We start from the raw sequence: 19276 nt of genomic DNA, 5'->3' as shown, positions 1-19276 counted from the left end.
AAAAGGGAGGTAATTTTCCATTTCGATTTTAACAAGATGCCCGCAATTTTTCACCTGCTACCATGATTAAGTTTTTTTAAAAAAATAATTCAGTAATATTCAGAAATTTCTGTGCAATTTAGAAGCTACCTTTGTAATGTCTATGGATCATTAAATCTAAGGGAGGTAACCAGCATAGACTAAACATTAAGGCCTAGACTTTATTGCCTTCCTAAAATACATAAAGATGTTCTCCCGCTTACACCCATTTTGTTTATGGCGGACTCCGCCCAACACTCCCTAGCCCAATCGCTATTGACTATTATAGAACCAGTTCATGTTCTATACACTAAATATTGTATTATCGATTCATTCAGGTTGGTTGAATATTTATGTAATCTACAACCTAGTTTTGCTAACAACTTCATGTGTTCATTTGACGTTTCCAACCTATTTACCAAAGTCCCGCTATAGGAGAACATTGGTGTTTTTACCAACTCACTTTATAATGGCGATCAACCCCTCCTTTTTTCCCAGGAATATATTTATTGAACTTGTGTTGATCTGTACTAACTCAGTGGAATTCAGTTTTGATAACGTTATGTACAGTCAGATCGACGAGGTTCAGATGGGAAGCCTTCTAGTTCTGCATTAGCAGATATTTTTGTAGGATTCTATGAGTCAATACTGTTTAGTAATATACTGAAGCTCTCAATATATTTTAGATATGTCAATGACACTTTTGCAGCCTTTGTTTCTGAGAGTGAAGCAAAAATTTTCTTCGATAATCTCATGGCATCATCATTTACTAAGGAGAAAGAGGATGAAGGTTGCTTATCTTTCCTAGATGTTTTGATTGGACATCGTAAGAATTCTTTTCTTACTACAATTTATCACAGATTTTCACTAGTCTTTATATGGATTGGCACTCATTTGTGCCTACTTCTAGAAAAACAGAGCTTATTAAGACATTAGAATATTAAAAGAAAAAAATGCGAGCATGAAAAGTAATATGGTTAAAGCTTAAACATGGAAAAGTAAAACACTAGTTGTTAAAACTGAAAAAGAAAAGGACAAGATATTCTAGTAAAAAATATAATAAATTTGTAACTTAAAATATTGCAGCATTAAGAATTGATTATATTATAAATTCAATTTTTAAAAAATTCTTAATGCTGTAATATTTTAAGTTATAAATTTATTATATTTTTTACTAGAATATATTGTCCTTTTCTTTTCCAGTTTTAACTAATCCTTGACTTTTCCATGTTTAAGCTTAACCATATTATTTTTCATGCTTGCATTTTTTTTAATGTAATCCATGATTTTTTAAGGCTTCCAATAAATTCACGTTTTTTTGTTTAATTTCAGTAATAGTTTTTGCACTCATAAACATATATGTAATAGCAATGTACGGTACTCGTCTGTTTTCAATAAACCCCCCCCCCCCAAATATCTCCCTTTCATGCTTTCATTCTTTCTGTTTCACTTATTACTTTTCTTTTCATGACAGCATTGAATTAGTAGCAACAGTAATTGCTGAAGCGACGTGGTTGCTATGGAAACCAGTCATAAAAAGCGTCGCTCACCTTCTTACATATTTTTTATGATTTTGAACACCAGAAAATTAATCATAACTTTTGTTTTCATCCATCTTCTGCTTTGGAATCTGCCATTGGCGAACATCTAATTGAAAATCCAGCTCGTGCCAATGCCTATAAAATGGATTGTTTCAGAATATTGCACCAGATTTATTTACAGATTTTGGAGTCTGTCTCAATTCTTTCATGCAAAACTTCTGTCGATAGAAAGAATTTGTTAAATGATTAGACTTGCTTGGAGATATATTTTAATCGTTCTCACACACCCTATATCTCAATTGTACATATACTTCAAATTATTGTGTGTGTGTGTGTATATATATATTTCACACAAATTCCCATTCGCCCTTTCTCCAACCAACCTTTTTTTTTTACTCATATATCTCCGAGTATTTGCTCTTGCTTGTCAATTTTTTTTTTTTTTTTTTTTGCATCTTTTGATTCCAATAATTAACTCCTGATTAGTTTGGTGGTGAAAAGAGGCCTCTAGGGTTTGTTGATATATTATTTTCAAAACTACAAAATCTGCATTAATCAAAATATCATATTTAAGCATATTTTACAATACGGGGTGCCCTGCTAGCATATATATATATATATATATATATATATATATATATATATAGAATAAAATAAAATAATTATGTTATCAAAGAGTAAATCTTTTAACAAATCAAAATTTATCAAAATAAAAACTTTGAACATGTTTTTCTAATTTCATTTTCTTCACTTTCAGATTGTTTTATTTATTTTATCTATATATACATATATTTCCGTATCCCCTATTTTACTGCTTCTATTTCTTCTCCTTTTTCCACTTTCTCCTATATCTTCCTTATTTTTTCCTTCTTTTATTATCGGCTCTCCTTTAATGATCCCAATTATTTCATAGTGGCCTTTTTTTTTTCTTTTTTCTTTTTTTTTAAATATTACCTACATATATATATACTACGCTTTTTTCTTTTCTTTTTTTTTTTATATTACCTACATATATACTACCCTTCTTATTTACCCTATGTTTATACCCACTTAATTACTATTTACCATTTTATCTTATTCATTCATTCTCATTTCATTTCTAAATGTTATTAAGCCAGTTTTTGTTTTTCTATATTTGCATAATTCTGTCCTACTCTTCTGATGCAAAGCATTTAGCTTTGAAATGCCATGGCCTAAAGAGATTTTGCTCCTTAATTTCCCACTTAACTTTTCCTTATTGTCCTGATGATTTAATAAAGTAATATCTAACTTTTATTCCCCCCATTTAATATACAACATGAAAACCACTTTCTCAAAAGAACGCAGATTTTGCACACACAAGTTGCTCGACATCAGGTAGATAGAGCTTTATAACAACAATAGAAAAAAAAAAAAAAAACGACTTATCTTGTTGAAGTTATCACAGCGATAAGTTGAAAGCGAAAGGAGTTGCACTCACCTGTACGACGTTGCTAACCACAACGGAGATTCCTGTTGTATAGAATGGAATGAGGCCGATGGGGAGGAGGACGAGGGCAAGGAGAGCCAAGAGGACGATGATGAAATTGTGCCAAACACCAGCACAGTAGATTCGGAGTTGACGTATAGGGGCGATCACTTGAAGGTGTTCCGTGGAAATTTCTACAAATGCACCAGGGTAGAGGATCAAAAGAAAGAGACCAAAGCCATTCACTCGGACTTGTTCTCTGCAATTACAAAATAAGACATTCTGAGAGTCACAATTAAAAAAAAAAAGAAAAAGAGAGTTGTATCAGTGGAAATGTGAAGAAAAAAATTTATACAGTTTGATTAAGACATTAAAAAATGAAAATATTGAAAAAAAAAAAAAAAAAAAAAAAAAAAAAAAAAATTATATTGTACATATCCGTTTTTGATTGAAGATCTCCGAAAAAAAATATCACTTATTTTGATTGAGTAGTTTTATTTTTACAGCATGAAACCATTTTTATGACAGCACGTTGAAGGTAGCCATCTTGAATTTTTTGAATACGCCATGGGGAGATAACTCCATTTAAAGCACCAACACTCCCTCCCATCTTTAACGCTAGCTTTTCTTCCTAAAAGTCAAACCTTTTGCTCGGTATTATAAATTGTTTTTTCGCTGTAAAAAAAACTTAAAAAAAAACAAAAACACTTGATGAAATTAAGGGAAATTTTTTCCTGGAGAACTTCATTCCATAACGGATACGTACAAGATAACTTTTTTTTCAATATTTTCATTTTTTAATGTCTCGATTAAACTGTACAAGTACTGGTATTTCTTCAACTTAGATAAAGAAACATTCAAGGGAGAAAAGAATATGAAAAAAAAATTTGAAAGAAACGATTTTTTTTTAAAGTGAAAGTCCTGATAGGAAAAAGTGTAATCTGCTGGCTGCAAAGAGTTGGCCATCTAGGTTAGAAGTGAAATTCTAGTATCGTAACATTTTCAAAAGAGTAGAGCAGAGAGAGAGAGAAAGAGAGAGAGGTTCACTTACTGAAGGCAATTCAAAGTTCATATAGATCCTTTTTAGAAAGTATATTAGCCCCCCCCCTTTTTTTTTTTTTACTCAGAGTCCTTTTTAGAAAATCTTTGCCATCTCCTTGTTTTAAGCAATGTTCGTTTTTCTGTTTGACTCAAGAAGCAATTGCAGTCTAAGTTTTTTGCAAGTGGTATTTTCTCGCAAACGACTAAGTTTCCAAATAATCCTGGCCAATGTAAAGCCAACCAAATGAATAATCCTTTTGTAATCTTTTCCTCATAGAAGTAAGGCGATATAAAAGTTCATATTTACGAGCCAAAGTCTAGAAACCGTCACAACGAATCCTGTGTTTTCCTTTTTATCTTGGGATAATTCATGTCCTCAAAATTTGTTGCATATTCCAACTATTTTAGTGTCTAGATAGAGAAGCTGTTCAAAGCAACAACACCAGACACCGCACCAGCAGGTACCACACGAACACCCGTCCCCACACCAATACAAACTGAGCCACCACCCCAAAAAGAAAAGGAAAAGAATGAACCGAGGGAGGGGAGAGACTCCTCTACCTCTCACAGACCAACCAAATTAATTCGTCAGGGTTGTCCGCTGTCGCCCCTGCTCTATGTCCTGGTTTTGGAGCCCCTGCTCCGCAAGCTGAGACGTGGGGAGGCAAATACGGCCTTGCGCGGAATTGCAAGGTATCCGCGTTCGCTGACGATGTCAGTCTTTGTATCGAGCTTCAGAGACATAGAGATCGTGTCGGAGACGCTTACTCGATATGAAAGAATTACAGGGACCAAGATAAACCGCAGCATGTCGGTAGGCTTGCGGTTGGGTTCCTGGAGTGGCAACGCCAACCTCCCGGCACCCTTCAGCTGGACGGATGGCCCGGTTCGGATCCTCAGTGTGTGGTTCAGATCAGGTCTCCAGCTTGACAAAAATTGGTTGGAGGTACAGTCAAAGGTGGAGGCTTCAGTTAATTCGTGGCTTCCTAGGAAACTTTCCTTAAAGGGAAGAGCTGAGGCGTGCGCCACTTCTGTCTTTCCTCTCATCCTTTACCGACTGGCCGTACTTCCCTGCCTGCACAACACCTAACAGCTCGTCGAATTATTGTCCTCGCTTCTTTGGGACAGAGGAAGACACTGGGTGAGCAGACAGGTCTGTATTCAACACCTGTGTGAGGGAGGCTTGGGAATGCCGGATTTGGAGTGTCATTGAGACGCTGAGAGGCTGGCCATCCTGAGCCACTATATGCAAGATGACCAAACGTGGCACCCATGGTTACTGCCGCCTTCCCTGACCTTGTTCTCGACCCTTCTATCGAGAGTGGTCGCAGGCCACGGGGAGAATCTGCCAACATGAAAGAGTGCCAAGCCGCGCTAAAACGACTACCAAGGTCCAGCAAACTTGTGACTGCTACCTGTAGGGAACTCCACAGGGATCTAGTGAAGGAGGCCGCCGACAACCCGCTATGCGCGCGTTTAGGTTGGCAGCAGAGTGAGATCCACTCTGCGTGGAGCTTGTCACCAGGTTCAAGTCATCTGAATAATTCGGAGTTCTCTCTGACCTGGCGATTGGCACGAAATTCACTTCCACTCCACAACAATGCAGTCCGGGTTTTTGGAGTCGCCTGATTGTCCCCGTTGTGGGACAACGACTGTAGAAATGACTAATCATGCTTTCTCCGATTGCCGCAAACTTCGTCGGTACTGGTCGTATGTCAGCGAGGTTACGGCTCACATTGATCCTGAGCATCCTCGTCCAATTACTGTATCCAATGTCGTGGACAATGTGAGACCGCCGTGGGACCGGGAAAGACAAATGGTCTACGTTACGATCCTGGCCGTGGCGAGAATGGTGATTTGGCCGTCGCGTCTGCAAGGTTACCATGGGGTGTTGTCTTTTTCTCATCAGGATCTGATCGTTTTCTTTAAACACCAACTACGGGTGGAGATCAGATATGATAGAAGAAGGCTGCATAGCGCGGCATTTGACAGAAGATTGATACATGTAGCAAGTCTGTGTGTACGAAGAGGAGTCAAATTTGAATACGAATGATCTTAGAATGTGATGTGGAAGATCAATGATGTATATCAGGAAGAGAGTTGGACTCAGGATGGACCTCTGAGGGACTCCAGCATTAATACTGTGAGCTTGATTTCTGCTTGTCAACCACTACTCTTTGGGGGGGGGAATACTCGCATGCACATGTCTCAGTTTCTTTTCATTTTTGTTTTTTAATTTGTTTTTTTTTCTAAGGAATTTAATGCTATGTTTAATACCGGGCAACGCCAGGTACATCTAGTTATTTAAAAAAAAAAAAAAAAAAAAAAAAAATTATTTTGATTCAATAAATGTTCAAATGTTTTATTTTGCTTAATGGATTTGTTTGAAAAGTCTGGAGCTTCTTCATTTTAATAGCGAAATTTGAAATATTGAATGCTTTCATTTTATCTATTTGAAATATTGAATTTCATACGTATGGTGTATAGATAATTATATCGCAATAAAGAATATATCTAAAAATTACGAAAAACAATAAGATGGAAAATTAATTAATGAAAACGGTTTTTGAAGACAATTAGCGAAAATTGAGTTTTGCCAAAGTTTTCAAAAAAGATTTACCGCGCTTGTTATGATTAGAACCGTTCGTTATTTTTTTTCTTTTTATTTATTTTCACTTATTTCTTTTTAGCAAAACTCAGTTTTTGCTAATTGTCTACAAAAACTTTTTCCGTATTAATTTTCTACCCTATTGTCTTTTGTAATTTCAGTAGATATAGGTTTTATTTGAAATTCAAATTTTGTTATTATAATGAATAAATTAACTAAAATGCATAATTGCGGTTTATATTTGTTTTTTATATTTTTATGGACTCCCATCAGAGAAGAATATGTCAAATAGATAAAATGAAAACATTTGTTGCAAGTCGAGAGCTGTGAAGATGTCAGTTGACCATAGATAGATATAAACAAGATTTTTTTTTTTTTTTTACATAGGCATTACCACTTATCAAGGCCCAGAGGCCACTCGAGGATAAGGGTTAAAGAGTGTAAAGTAGAAATTGGACAACATAGTAACCGTTAGTAATGGAGATTCGGTAAATTTGTTAACTTATATGGAACGGCTCATCAAAAACTTGTTTACATTAGACTTGAAGACAACCATATTGTAGTCAGCTGGAAAGCAGAAAAACGGAAGACAATTCCATAGGCGTGCAGTTCTAAGAAAGAAGCTTTGCTCATGGAATCTACGCTTAGGTTTAGGCATAGATAAAGAGTGGGGGAAACTAGTGATAGTGTTTTCTGCTAGACGGGTGTTCTTGTGAAAGTTTGGCGAGGGGGGGGGGACCATAGAATGGAGCTCAGCCGAGCACCTGCCATGAAAATAATGATAAAGCAGAGACAAACTCGCAACATCTCTTCTGTGAGAAAGAGGTTGCAGGGAAGAGAAAAGAACATCCCCCACAAGGCTACGAAGTCTATTTTGAACTCTATCAAGGCAGGATTAGTCCTTTCTAGCAGCTTCTGCCCAGATGTGGCAACAGTACTCCATCCTTGGACGTACCTGGCTCTTATATAGATAGAGAATTGCATCAGCAGCGAGATATCTACTGGATCGATAGAAGGATCCCACCATTTTTCCAGCGGCCTTGGCAACAGATTTAATGCATATGTTCCATTTACGATCAGGAGTAAAAGTTAAGCCCAGAAGCTTGTCAAAACATGAGGCCTCTCCAGGACGAGAGCCATTCATTTCAATTGATGCCAGATGGGGATCAGAGCGTTGATGATGTAAAGATAAAAGCTTGGTTTTAGATGCATTAAAAGTAACAAGCCACCTCTTTCCCCATTGTACCACGCGCTCAAGATCAGAGGAGAGAGAATCAGAGAGAACTTGGTCGTTTACGGTCTTAGATGTGCTACCATAGATAGTAGTGTCACCAGCATAGAGGTCTATGAATGATGTAAGGATGTGATTTGGAAGATCATTAATATAGATCAGGAAGAGAGTTGGGCACAGGATGGACCCCTGAGGGACTCCAGCATTAATACTAAGAGCTGATTTCTGCCCATCAACCACTACTCTTATGAACCTATCAGAGAGAAATGATTTAATAATAGAGAAGACATTTCCAGCTATACCGTAGCTGGAGATCTTGTGAAGTAAACCTTTATGCCATACTATATCAGAGATAACGGCAATAGCGAAGAAGAATGACAGACACTGATATTCGTTTAAAGACGATGCATATCGTGTTTTATTTACCAAGCCAGACATCAGAGGTCACTGTAAATGAGTAGCCGGACATCAGTGGGGCTCTGGAACTTAGTAGCTGCTGGAAACTACAAGCGGCTAGAGGCTGCAAGAAGTGCAGGAAGCTGCTGGAGTGAGCCGTAGAGGATAGTCTCTGAAGGCAGGTAGTTTGTGGTAGTTAGTCTTGAAAAGGGCTGTTTGAACTACTGCTGCTGAAACCCTATAAACGACTTGACAGTGTGCATCAAAGTCGCATTTCATTAAGCTTCCTGCTCCCTAGCCAGATTTAAAATTTTTGCTGAGAAAGCACTCTCTTTATGAAAAAGTGCTGATATTATAGGAATGGTGCCGATTAAGCAAACAAATGACTAAAATTAATTCCCAATCAAACTTTTTAGAATCAAGTTTTAGATGTGTTTATATTCATTTCAGTTTGAAACGAACATTATTTCAGTTTATTTGTGAAAAGTAGAGTTTTATGTGTGTGTTCCAGTAGAAGTCGTTAAGCATGCACGGGACAACTTCAAAGATTGTTGGTCACATGTGTGTTTCTGCTATGGAGTGTAGCCATTGTTTGTTCTTTACTTTTTTTGAGGTGGAAACGGTAATCTAACACACATTGTGACATGTTATTATAAGCAACTAGAAGGACCCGTGTACTAGCGTTTCCCAATGGAAGTATGCCACCTCCCCCTCCCTGTAAAAAAAAAAAAAAAAAAAAAAAAAAAATTAAACTGTCAGTATGTGCCACTTAAGTTCATTAAAATAGCAGGTACTGGCACCCGTGACCAAAATGAATGTATTGTGGCGAAGTACCAATGTATTTCATATATAATAATATATTGAAGTGTTTAGCTTCCAAATAATAATGTTTTTTATGTTATGATTTGTTAAAAAAAAAAAAAAAAAAATATATATATATATATATATATATATATATATATATTTATTTAAAAAATAAAATATAATTATCTACTGACACGTGTTTCGTCGTCTATGACTCATTAGAGTGGCTAAAACTAGCAAGATTCAAAATCGGGACCCCCACGGTAATGAGCCTAAACTTATCTGCTCGCCCATCTCACACAACTGCTTGGATATATCGCAATTTATTTAGATTTTATTTGTTTTTGCGATATGTTTTGAATGAACTCAATCATGTACAAAAGTGCATTTTAACCTAAATGCGAGTTGGGAATAATTTTCCCTTTAACCAATTTGGTACCCCCACATGGGGAGCGGCATATATATTATTTTTAAAACAATTATCCACTGACGTGTTTCGTCGTCAACGAAGATTAAAAAAGTTAAATTGGTTGTTTTTCACCACCTTTGCATTGTTTAGAAAAGCATAACTTTTTTTTTTTTTTTGTGACAATTGTACATGCTGTATTCATTATCATAATACCGGAAAACATAAAATGTCAAATCGCATGGAAAAAATGAAAATAATTAACAAATACACTTCCGTATTTAAAAAAAATTTTTTCATTATTTTCTAGGAGAAATCTTAAAAATAGACACAAATATTTGGGAGCTAAACTTTTCACTAGATAATATTTATGAAATGCTACAGTTTTAAACTGCACCAATCTACATGTAATGTGTTTAATGCTGAAAAAAACTCAAACTAATTTTGTTATTTTGATGAAGACATCGTAGTTGCTATTGTGATAAAATAATAAATACGTTTCTATATTTTGTTAATTCATTTTTTTTTTCAGAGAAATCTTAATATAAAAGACGCAAATATTTCAGAGAAGCTAAACTCTTCAATATATATGAAATGTGACGGTTTGAAACATCAATATACACAGTGTGTTTAATGGTAAAAAGAACTCGAGAAACTAATTTTGTTGATGTTTTGACAAAGTCGTCGTCCTTTCTTATATTGGATAGTGTGTTTTCAACTTGATATAAGAAACAAGTAAACACGTTATTTAACATTCATTTAATGAATTTCTCATAATTTTCGATCTTGCATGCCTGAAATGACCTATGCTATAAATGAACTTTGACACCAGGCGAAATAATGTCTCTTAGTGATGCTATATTTTAATGTTAGTAAGTGTTCGTTTATAAACCGAAGAGCTGCATTGTGGAATATGAGAATTTTCAGAGCTCAGCCAATCAGAATGAACAGACTTTGGCGAGGGAGCCTTTATTATTTATAAATCGGAAATGGGAAAGATTATATTAGGTCTATTAGTCAGTTATGCTCAGTGTAATCACAGAATGTGTAGAACATGTAGAATTTGTCTCCGGTGACAACTGGTAGTAGTGGTAGCACTAAATATTTAGAGAAAAATAGGGACTCCTCCCTGTAGATGTTGTGATCGTGTTGCGCGTAAGATGAAATGTATTTTATTATCATGACTGATTGTGACTAAAATAATAATATACAGGTTAAACCACAGTGGAAAAAGAAAAAAAAAAAAGCAACCTTCTCTATTTTTCTATATAAATAAAACAGTCTACCTGTGAAAATATTTAACTGCTGGTCACATAACACTAAAATTAACATGAAATAGTTATCATACACAAAGGATGGTTTATAATGAGTAAAATATTTGGATGCATGAATAATGTGCACACGAACATATATTGGGATAAATTTGACTTATGATTAAGAAAACACAGCCTAATTATCAGGTGGGGGGTGGGGGGGACATCTTTGTTATTGTGTCCATCACTAAACCTGTGACGGATGTCAAAATTAAGGCTAGTCAATCAAAAAGAGGGGAAGTCTAAAAAAAAAAAAAAAAAAAAAAAAAAGGTACCCTCCCTATAGAAAAGTGCCTAGTTGAGGGTGAAGGAATTAATGTTTTTAGCCAATTTTCCGATATTTATCGTCCAAAAGGTTGAGCTTCAAAACGATACTGATCTTGTGAAAATCCAATGCCTCTGTAGAAAGTTTTAGGCAGACATACATACATTTAGACAGGTGAAATTTACGTTATAGATGCACATATATGTGTGTGTGTGTGTGTGTGTGTTTGACTGGGTTGCTGATACGCATATAAGTGTGTGTGTATATGCCTGACTGGAGACCAAATGTGTTAATTATAATAACCTCGTTTTAATTCATAAGTTTTCCCTCTTGAATAGCTTTAAGTTGTTAAAGAGATATATATATATATATATATATATATATATATATATATATATATATATATATATACACACACGAGTCATTCCAAAAGTAAAGCCTCCTATTTTTTTTAACTCAAGTTGAAAAAGCTACGAAGACAACAGATGAAAAAAAAAAAAAAGAAAATTTTTTTTTTTTTTTTTTTAATTTTTTTATGCAAAGTTTTCCTCTTAAATTCATCCATCCTTTCTCCCTCCCTTTCTGCCGACACAAAAATCTTGCATATTTCCAAGGTCGGTACAACCCTCAATTAATTTAAACAATGTTATACACATTTAAAGCAAAGTAATTGTTTGAAAATTCAGGATTAAATTTCTTCAATCACGCCACCTTGATCAGGTTTCCAACAGAATTTAAAAAATTAAAAGCAAAAATCCGGTAGGAATTCAAAGTGTTTTCTTACAAGGTGAGGTCTTTTTCCATTTACATAATTCATTCCAAAGTAACTATCGCCCACGTTTGGCTAATTCAAGCCGCTATGTATAAAAATAATTTTATACAATCAACAGTAGGTTCTCTACAGTGCAACGTAGACTACAATGTATTGTTTGGCTAATTCAAGCCGCTATGTATAAAAATAATTTTATACAATCAACAGTAGGTTCTCTACAGTGCAACGTAGATTACAATGTATTGTAGACTAAGTCACTACAGGGAGGCACGTGAAGCATTCTTTTGGTGCACCACAATGGGTCCCCAACTAGAGCAGGCAATTAATTTAATTGAAAAATGGGCGATTTCACCGATTTCACTATAATAAAATATGGGAGAGTGAAACATTTGTTAATCTCATTTTAATCCCGGGCAATGTCGAATTTACTGCTAGTGTACGTATATAAAAGTTGTATTGTTTTTGTTTCCTAGATGTAGATCCACTGAAACTTTTGTGTTTTATTAAAGAGTGCTCAGTGAATGAACAGTGCTTGTTTATTTATACAAACATTAGCTACATATGTGCATACATGTTTCTATAGCAATCTCTAGTCAGAGATCACCACATCATCAGGCTAGCAGATTGAAAGTAACCTGATGATGTGTGATCTGACTAGAGATTGCTACAGAAACCAGGTTTTGAAGTTTGATGCCGCCGGAAAATGCCAGGTTTTCGTGTCCCATTTGCTGACCGAATGATGCAAGCCGAGTGAAATAAATGAAACAATGGGAATTCCAATTTATGGAATGACAATAAAAACGGTTTACTTTGGGTCAACAGTTCAGAGAGGAGAGACAAGTCAATGCAGTCATCCACTGCCACATCCCACCCACGTCTATCTCCACAATCAACGATCCTGGTTGTCAAAATAAATGATATTGTTGATAAATTAAAATTGTTGCTGAAACCACGACAATTCAACAAGCGTGTCACCAAGTTAGAAAAAACAGATAAGTGTATAGATTTGTACACACGAAAACACCCAAAGTAAAATTTATACATGCGTTTTTGACGCTCGCACGTAATACAAAAATCAAAGTCAATAGATTTGTAACCATATGGTGTGCTCTTATTGTAACAGAGCATCAATAAACGAGAAAATCAGTAGCAGTCATAGCTGACTAGCAAAAATACTGCCAGCAGGAGCCGTTTTAGCGATATGTAAACAAGGTGTGCACGCGCTTGAATCACAGAAAAAAAAAAAAAAGACAGCACGTAGTTGAGCAAAGGAAGTAATCGAACATTTTTTGAGTCCTGTGCGGCGAGAAAGAAAATGTGCCACATGGTTGAAAAAGTGGAAAGGCAGGCGACGAAAAAAGGCATACATGAAAGTGTCTCGAGATATGTTTGACGCACGAGTGATTTTGAAATCCAGTGAAGTGTGTTGCGAAAATTATAGGAATAAATGCTTTTTGTATTCACAAAAAAAAAAAAAAAAAAAAAAAAAAAAAAAAAAAAAAAAAAAAATTTAAATGCCAAGTCATATTTTTTATGTCCTTCCTTGTTTGTTTGTTCCTGCGATGGTACCAGACAACGTGCAGGTCTGAGCGATTAAAATGTAATGGCCACGTTCCATATTTAGTTATTTTTATGACTGTTATCGACAGTCTTGAGTTTGCGACAGTTGAAGACAGTTTCCAAATTGGAATAGTTGATGGCAGGTTGTGGCTTGGAGCAGATCGAGATGAGCTGATGGCAACAAAGAGGCCTTGACAGATGATCAAAATGCGGACATTAGCACTTGGAGGGTCGTTCCCAATGTTGGTATCACACATACCCAACTAATATCTATGGAATATGTCGGAGGTTTTGTGTTTTGTATTTCCATGGTTTATTTTTTTTTATATTTGTGACTCACTATGAGTCCACTCAGCAACCCTAATGTGAGACACGATGAGATTGCCAGAAGAGAATTCTATGGAAAAAGTGTTAGGGTTAATGATTGCCGTCAAGCAGGTGGAGCATGTGGTTGCACAAGAACATGAAAATATTTTGATTAAAAATGTTGGTTCGAGAGTATATTTAAGCAAACACTTGACTTGGCTTATGTTCTATTTGGCATGAACCAATTTCTATCATCTGCTGACCTAGAATTGTGACCACCCCTCTAATTGACAAGAGGGAATACAAAATAATGATCTAATTTCTCTTGTCAATCAATAATAATGTTTAAGATAATAATGAGACACATTATTTAAGTTCTATTAAATTTTATATGCTACTACTGGGCAACGCCGGTTAACAGGTCCTGCTAGTAGTATATATTTCTTGTGGTCACTTGGTCTTACCGGATTCCAAGACAAGAATTAATCTAGTCTGGTGGAGTGTCCAGCTTCATGCTTTTACTTGAAGGTGCACCATTCTTCAAAAGCCGGTATGGGTTAGCCATACCAATGAGATTTTACTTGGGCAGCAAATACTATGCTATCTGAACAGTTATTCATGATTCATCATCATGTCATGTCATGTTATCCTGACAAACTTAGAGACACCTTAAACATTCAATGACAATGTCCAGTAGGCATTAAAGTTCTCTCTCTATGTGTGCATATATTTAAAATTCTCATTGAAATCAACTTTGATTTATTTCCTATATTCTCTTTTTTTTTATACTTTTGCCTTCGCTTCTGAAAATTCTTTTGTTCCCCCCCCCCCCAATTTTAATTTTCGTATCGACCAAATTGAATACTATGTGATTCTGAATATTTGGTCATAGTTTACTTATAGGGAAAAGTATCATCATGCCAGGTTGTCCTGACGAACCCCTGTACAGAGAGACCTTAGACATTCGAGGATAGTGTCTTGTAGGTGTTGAAGTTCTCTAACAATTATCGAATCAGTATTGCTATAAGTATCATTATTATTAGTTACTCGAGGTAACATCACTCTGAGAAGGGGCACCATTCCTTGTAAAAGCCAGTGAGGATTAGCCATATTGAGATCTTTAAGCCGCAAATCCTATATGATTTGAATATTTAGTCAGTTTACTTGTAGGGAAACAGACTTGTACACAGAGACCTTAAACACTCAACGATAGTGTTTAGTAGGTATTCAAGTTCTCTCCTATAGCCATTCAACACGTTTACTAATTTGTCATTAGATGAAACCATTATTATTTTTGGCCTTATTAAATCTCCACCTCTTCCTGAAAAAAGTTTAGTTGCAAACTCCATCCATTCAAAGTTTCTTTCAGCTCCAACTGTACTGGCAAATTAATAGTATATCCACAGTCAATGATTTTGATCCTTTGTTAGTTTAGGAAGTAAAAGAAAATACAAAAAGAAACAAGTTTATCAGCAGAACAAAGGTGTAGGAAGTTGTTCACCAAGGCACACAAAAGAAAGCTAAAATAGGATTGTTAATCAAGGTGTGGCAGTGATGGAGGACAAAAAGACCAGATAATAAAGATCAATATACTTAGAGTTAATTTATGGACAGTTTTGTGAGTGAGAGCGAGTGCTGTGACAGTTTATGATAGAGACAGTTTATGGCCATTACATTTCTGAATTTTTGAGATGTTTGATTATTAATATTTGGATTCATTGGACTACAGTTCTCATCTTGAGTGTCATTTTCACAACGTTTTGGTCGATGTAATCTTCAATCTTCAGGTGTATCTTATTGTCGAATTCATGAATTTGGACGAAATTTCGAACAAAACTCTGACTTCGCAGGATGCAATTGTATTTTTCAATCATCCACACTGAGAATTGAACCTTTAACCTTCAGGAGAAGCTCACTTTTACGATTGATTTTCCAAGTACTCTAACCACTGTGCCACAGGTTCTTGCAGACAATTCTAGTACAAATTTTGGGAGCTATTTTATTTTTAGTTGTATAGTAATAATAGTGACCCTTGGTACTTAGAGTGTTGCTTCCTATGATGGTGTCACACACAGACCCAGACTGCAACTGATACAGAATGTGTTGGAGTCTTGTTTCTCTTGAGTTTGTATTTTGAGTTGTTTTTAAGTCTTTATACTTGTGAACTAGTGCACCCCCCTCAGCAATCGCCAATGTGAGAGACGACAAAACGGCCAGAAGAGAAAGTGAAAGACGACCACAACAAATGTTGTTGGCGATTGTGGTTTAGCAAGGGGGGGGGGACATGTGGTGACACATGTGTATGATAGATTTGTTTCGGTATCTTGAAGATATGTTGAGTGCTGGAAGGATAAAATCTGCATGGGATTAAGTTCCGCAAACTGACGCAGTGAGTTATCCCTTTCACTATCAAGGAGAACGTAATAGCAGCTGCATGAAAGTGAATGCTGGACTACCATCAAGTCCTCGTCATTCTTAAATATAATGGCAGAGGAATGATCAGCTAGATATGGGATGAACATGTGTGCGTTCACTGCACAGATTGTGATAGTTAGTGTGACGAGTGTGTACGGAAGCACTTAAGAATTTTGCGTCAATGTCTTAGTCGGGTTTACCTATGGCAAAAATGAGTTTGTCTAACGGCAATCAAAGGCTGACGTCAAGAGTTGTTCGATGAGCGACTGCGGAGATTGCTTTGATACCATGCTTTTTTTTTTTTATGAAGTTGTTCAGAATCGTGTCGAGTGGTTTTGACGGACTTGTTTGGGATCGTCTTGATGGTGTCATTCAGAATTATGTCAGGTCATGTCGACGGAAGTGTTTCGTACTGTGTCAGGTCAGGGTCAATGGAAGTATTTCGTACTGTGTCGGGTTGTGTTGACCGAACATGTGCAATTATATTATCCTTTCTCTAGGTTCCCCATAATCATTTTCTTATGTCAAACTTAGCTAAGGTTATTTAATAGCTTAAGTAATAAGAATGAATTGAAATAAAAAAAAAAAAAAAAAAAGGGAAAGAAAAGATTGTAAAACTTTCTCAAGTCAAGGAAGAAGTCAACACAAGGTCAAAACTTTTGGATTTGATTTCGCTTAAAAGTTCACACAAAAAAATAAAATCCTTAATTTTGAGTTACTTTTGTTGTTTATTCAAAAATAATATGAAATAGAAACTTAGTAAGAGTATGATTGTAAAACCTACATAGCATATTTGATTTGCCATTTTTTACAGTAAATCTGAACAGACAGAAAAAAAAACAAGATAAAAACAAACAAAAAGAAAAAAAACAGAAAAGGCTAAATATAAAAAAAAAGGCTAAAAAAAAAAAAGGCTAAAAAAAAAAAAAAGGCTAAAAAAAAAAAAGGCTAAAAAAAAAAAAAGGCTAAAAAAAAGGCTTAAAAAAAAAAAAAAAAAAAAAAAAAAAGGCTAAAAAAAAAAAAAAAAAAAAAAAAAAAAAAATTCTCAGGTACATCTATTATCCTTGTTTTAACGCTTTCCATCTCACCAAAGCAAAATGTGACACGAGGTTGTTTTTAAAGTGGGGTTAAACTAGTTCCGAAAAAAAAAAAAAAAAAAAAAAAAAAAAAAAAAAAAAGGGCGAAAGAGCACTCTGGTTGGGTCCAAAAATAGTAATTGTCCCAGTATAGAGGGTTTCCCTTTCATTGACTAGGACAAATTACTTTAAGTGCAGCATCCGCAGTACACATACTACACTTTGATCCCGGCCCGAAGTCCAAGAACTCAGTATTTAAAAATATTAGCGATCAGTTCTCTGCATCTCAGTAAAGACCCATCAGTCTCCTACCTGTAATGAGCAAACTGCTGGAACCTTAAAAATCAAACAATTATTAACCACCTCGTCGGGGAAAATAAAACAATCTAATTAATGACAAGCAATGCAGATTTCATCTTGCAAGATCAGCTTCTGATGTAATGACTGTAATATTGCATAGGATCAGTGAATCTCTTGATGAGAGGGGAGTATTTCTAGAGCAATAACCCTGGACATATAAAAGGCTTTTGATAGGGTATGACAGAGTTGTTTCTCAAAATTGTTAGCTCTAAAATATCTGATAATATCTTTGCTAACTATTGAATCCTTTTTTCTAGATCAGTTTAGAAAAGTAGTTGTTAGTGGGCAATAATCAGAAGCATATAAAATCAATGCCAGCATGCCTCATCCTCATCAATGATTTGCCAAATCATATTCAGAGATCGGTCATCGATATTTATGCAGACATCGCAACTGTCTATAGTTGGTGATCAAGGTCTTGCAGATTCCCTGGTAATAGTCAGCTAATGTACTTCATAACTGCCAATGACTATATTTCCCCTGTGCATTTAAAAAAAGTTTTTTTTTTTATTTATTATAGTTTTTTGATCTTTCTTTTTTTTTTTTTTAATAATCATAGAAAGTCTTTTGATTTTACTTTAATTAAAAATTATTGAAATTAGTTTTTTTTTTGTTTTTTTTAAGAATTAATGAAAACATCTTTTGCTCTCTTTTTTTTTTTTTTTTAAAGAATTATTAACACTTGAAAAATTTTATTCAAATAAAAATAACTTATTTTTAAAATTTTGTTATTAATAAAAGCAAATAAAGACCAATTGCATGATTTTTATCTATATAATTTTGTTCAATTTATTGTATATTTTTCAATGTCCTTTTCTTATATTTTATTCCAATAAATCATTTCACAATAGAAATACTGAAGAACAAGAAAAGTGAAGGAACCAATTTGCCTCAACACCATTTCCGGTAGTGCTACGCCGGAAGTCGAGAAATACATTAGTTGACTAGAACCCATTGTGCACACGTTCACCCTTCCATAAACCTCTTACGTTTTTATTTAGAATAATGAATAAAAACTAATATAGGTATAATTTAAATTTTTATTGCATACCAGCTGAAGTGGCAGGCGATGCCAAGTTGTATTTGATATATGTGAATATTCCATCCTCATACATAATTATCTTATCGATTAAACGAAACATTAATTCATAATGCCTTCTTTTTCCATATTCCCAATGAGGTAGGAGTAGTAGGTGCATTTTATTTTATAGAAGTCTCGCCAGTAGCGCTAATTCTCTTTTCTAGTTTAATCTTTTACCTTTAATCCTTTCAAAATATGATGCAAGACCTATATATATATATTTTTTTTATATTAATAAAATAGCTATTTTTATCCGCTTGCCCTAAAATATGTTTAAATATATTTAAAATCATGCACAAACACACACACATATATATATATATATATATATATATACACAAGGTTCCCACAAAGTTTGGCTACATAATGTAGCCAGACTTTGTGAACACCATATATATATATATATATATATGCATGCATACATATTACTAGAATACTCTCGCTTACCTGACTGCAGCGAGTGCATGTCCAAATTCATGAAGTAATCCACACACTAACAAAGTGAGAAGATAGTAAGAAATTTGATTTGTTGGCAAGTTAACTCCGGGCATCTGGAAATATATATATATACACATATGTAAAACGTTTAACGAATGAAAATGTGATAAAGTGTAGAGCTGAGATAAAATAGAATCA

At 34.9% G+C, this 19276-nt stretch overlaps 1 protein-coding gene across 1 annotated transcript in view; it reads right to left on the bottom strand.

The window, feature by feature from the left end:
- LOC145247494 (membrane-bound transcription factor site-2 protease-like) overlaps positions 1 to 19276 on the bottom strand; it is a 116321-nt gene that overhangs the window by 35543 nt on the left and 61502 nt on the right. The window contains exons 3-4 of the mRNA XM_080109307.1: positions 19088 to 19191; positions 3019 to 3265 (exon numbers count right to left, since the gene is read on the bottom strand). Of these exons, the coding sequence (XP_079965433.1) occupies positions 3019 to 3265; positions 19088 to 19191 (351 nt within the window). The remainder of the gene's footprint in view (positions 1 to 3018; positions 3266 to 19087; positions 19192 to 19276) is intronic.

The sequence above is a fragment of the Euprymna scolopes genome, chromosome 25, assembly GCF_053919585.1.
Source record: "Euprymna scolopes isolate OS-2025 chromosome 25, ASM5391958v1, whole genome shotgun sequence".
Classification (NCBI taxonomy): domain Eukaryota; kingdom Metazoa; phylum Mollusca; class Cephalopoda; order Sepiida; family Sepiolidae; genus Euprymna; species Euprymna scolopes.
The sequence above is the reverse complement of the archived record's forward strand: the minus strand, read 5'-3'. Positions and strand labels throughout refer to the sequence as shown.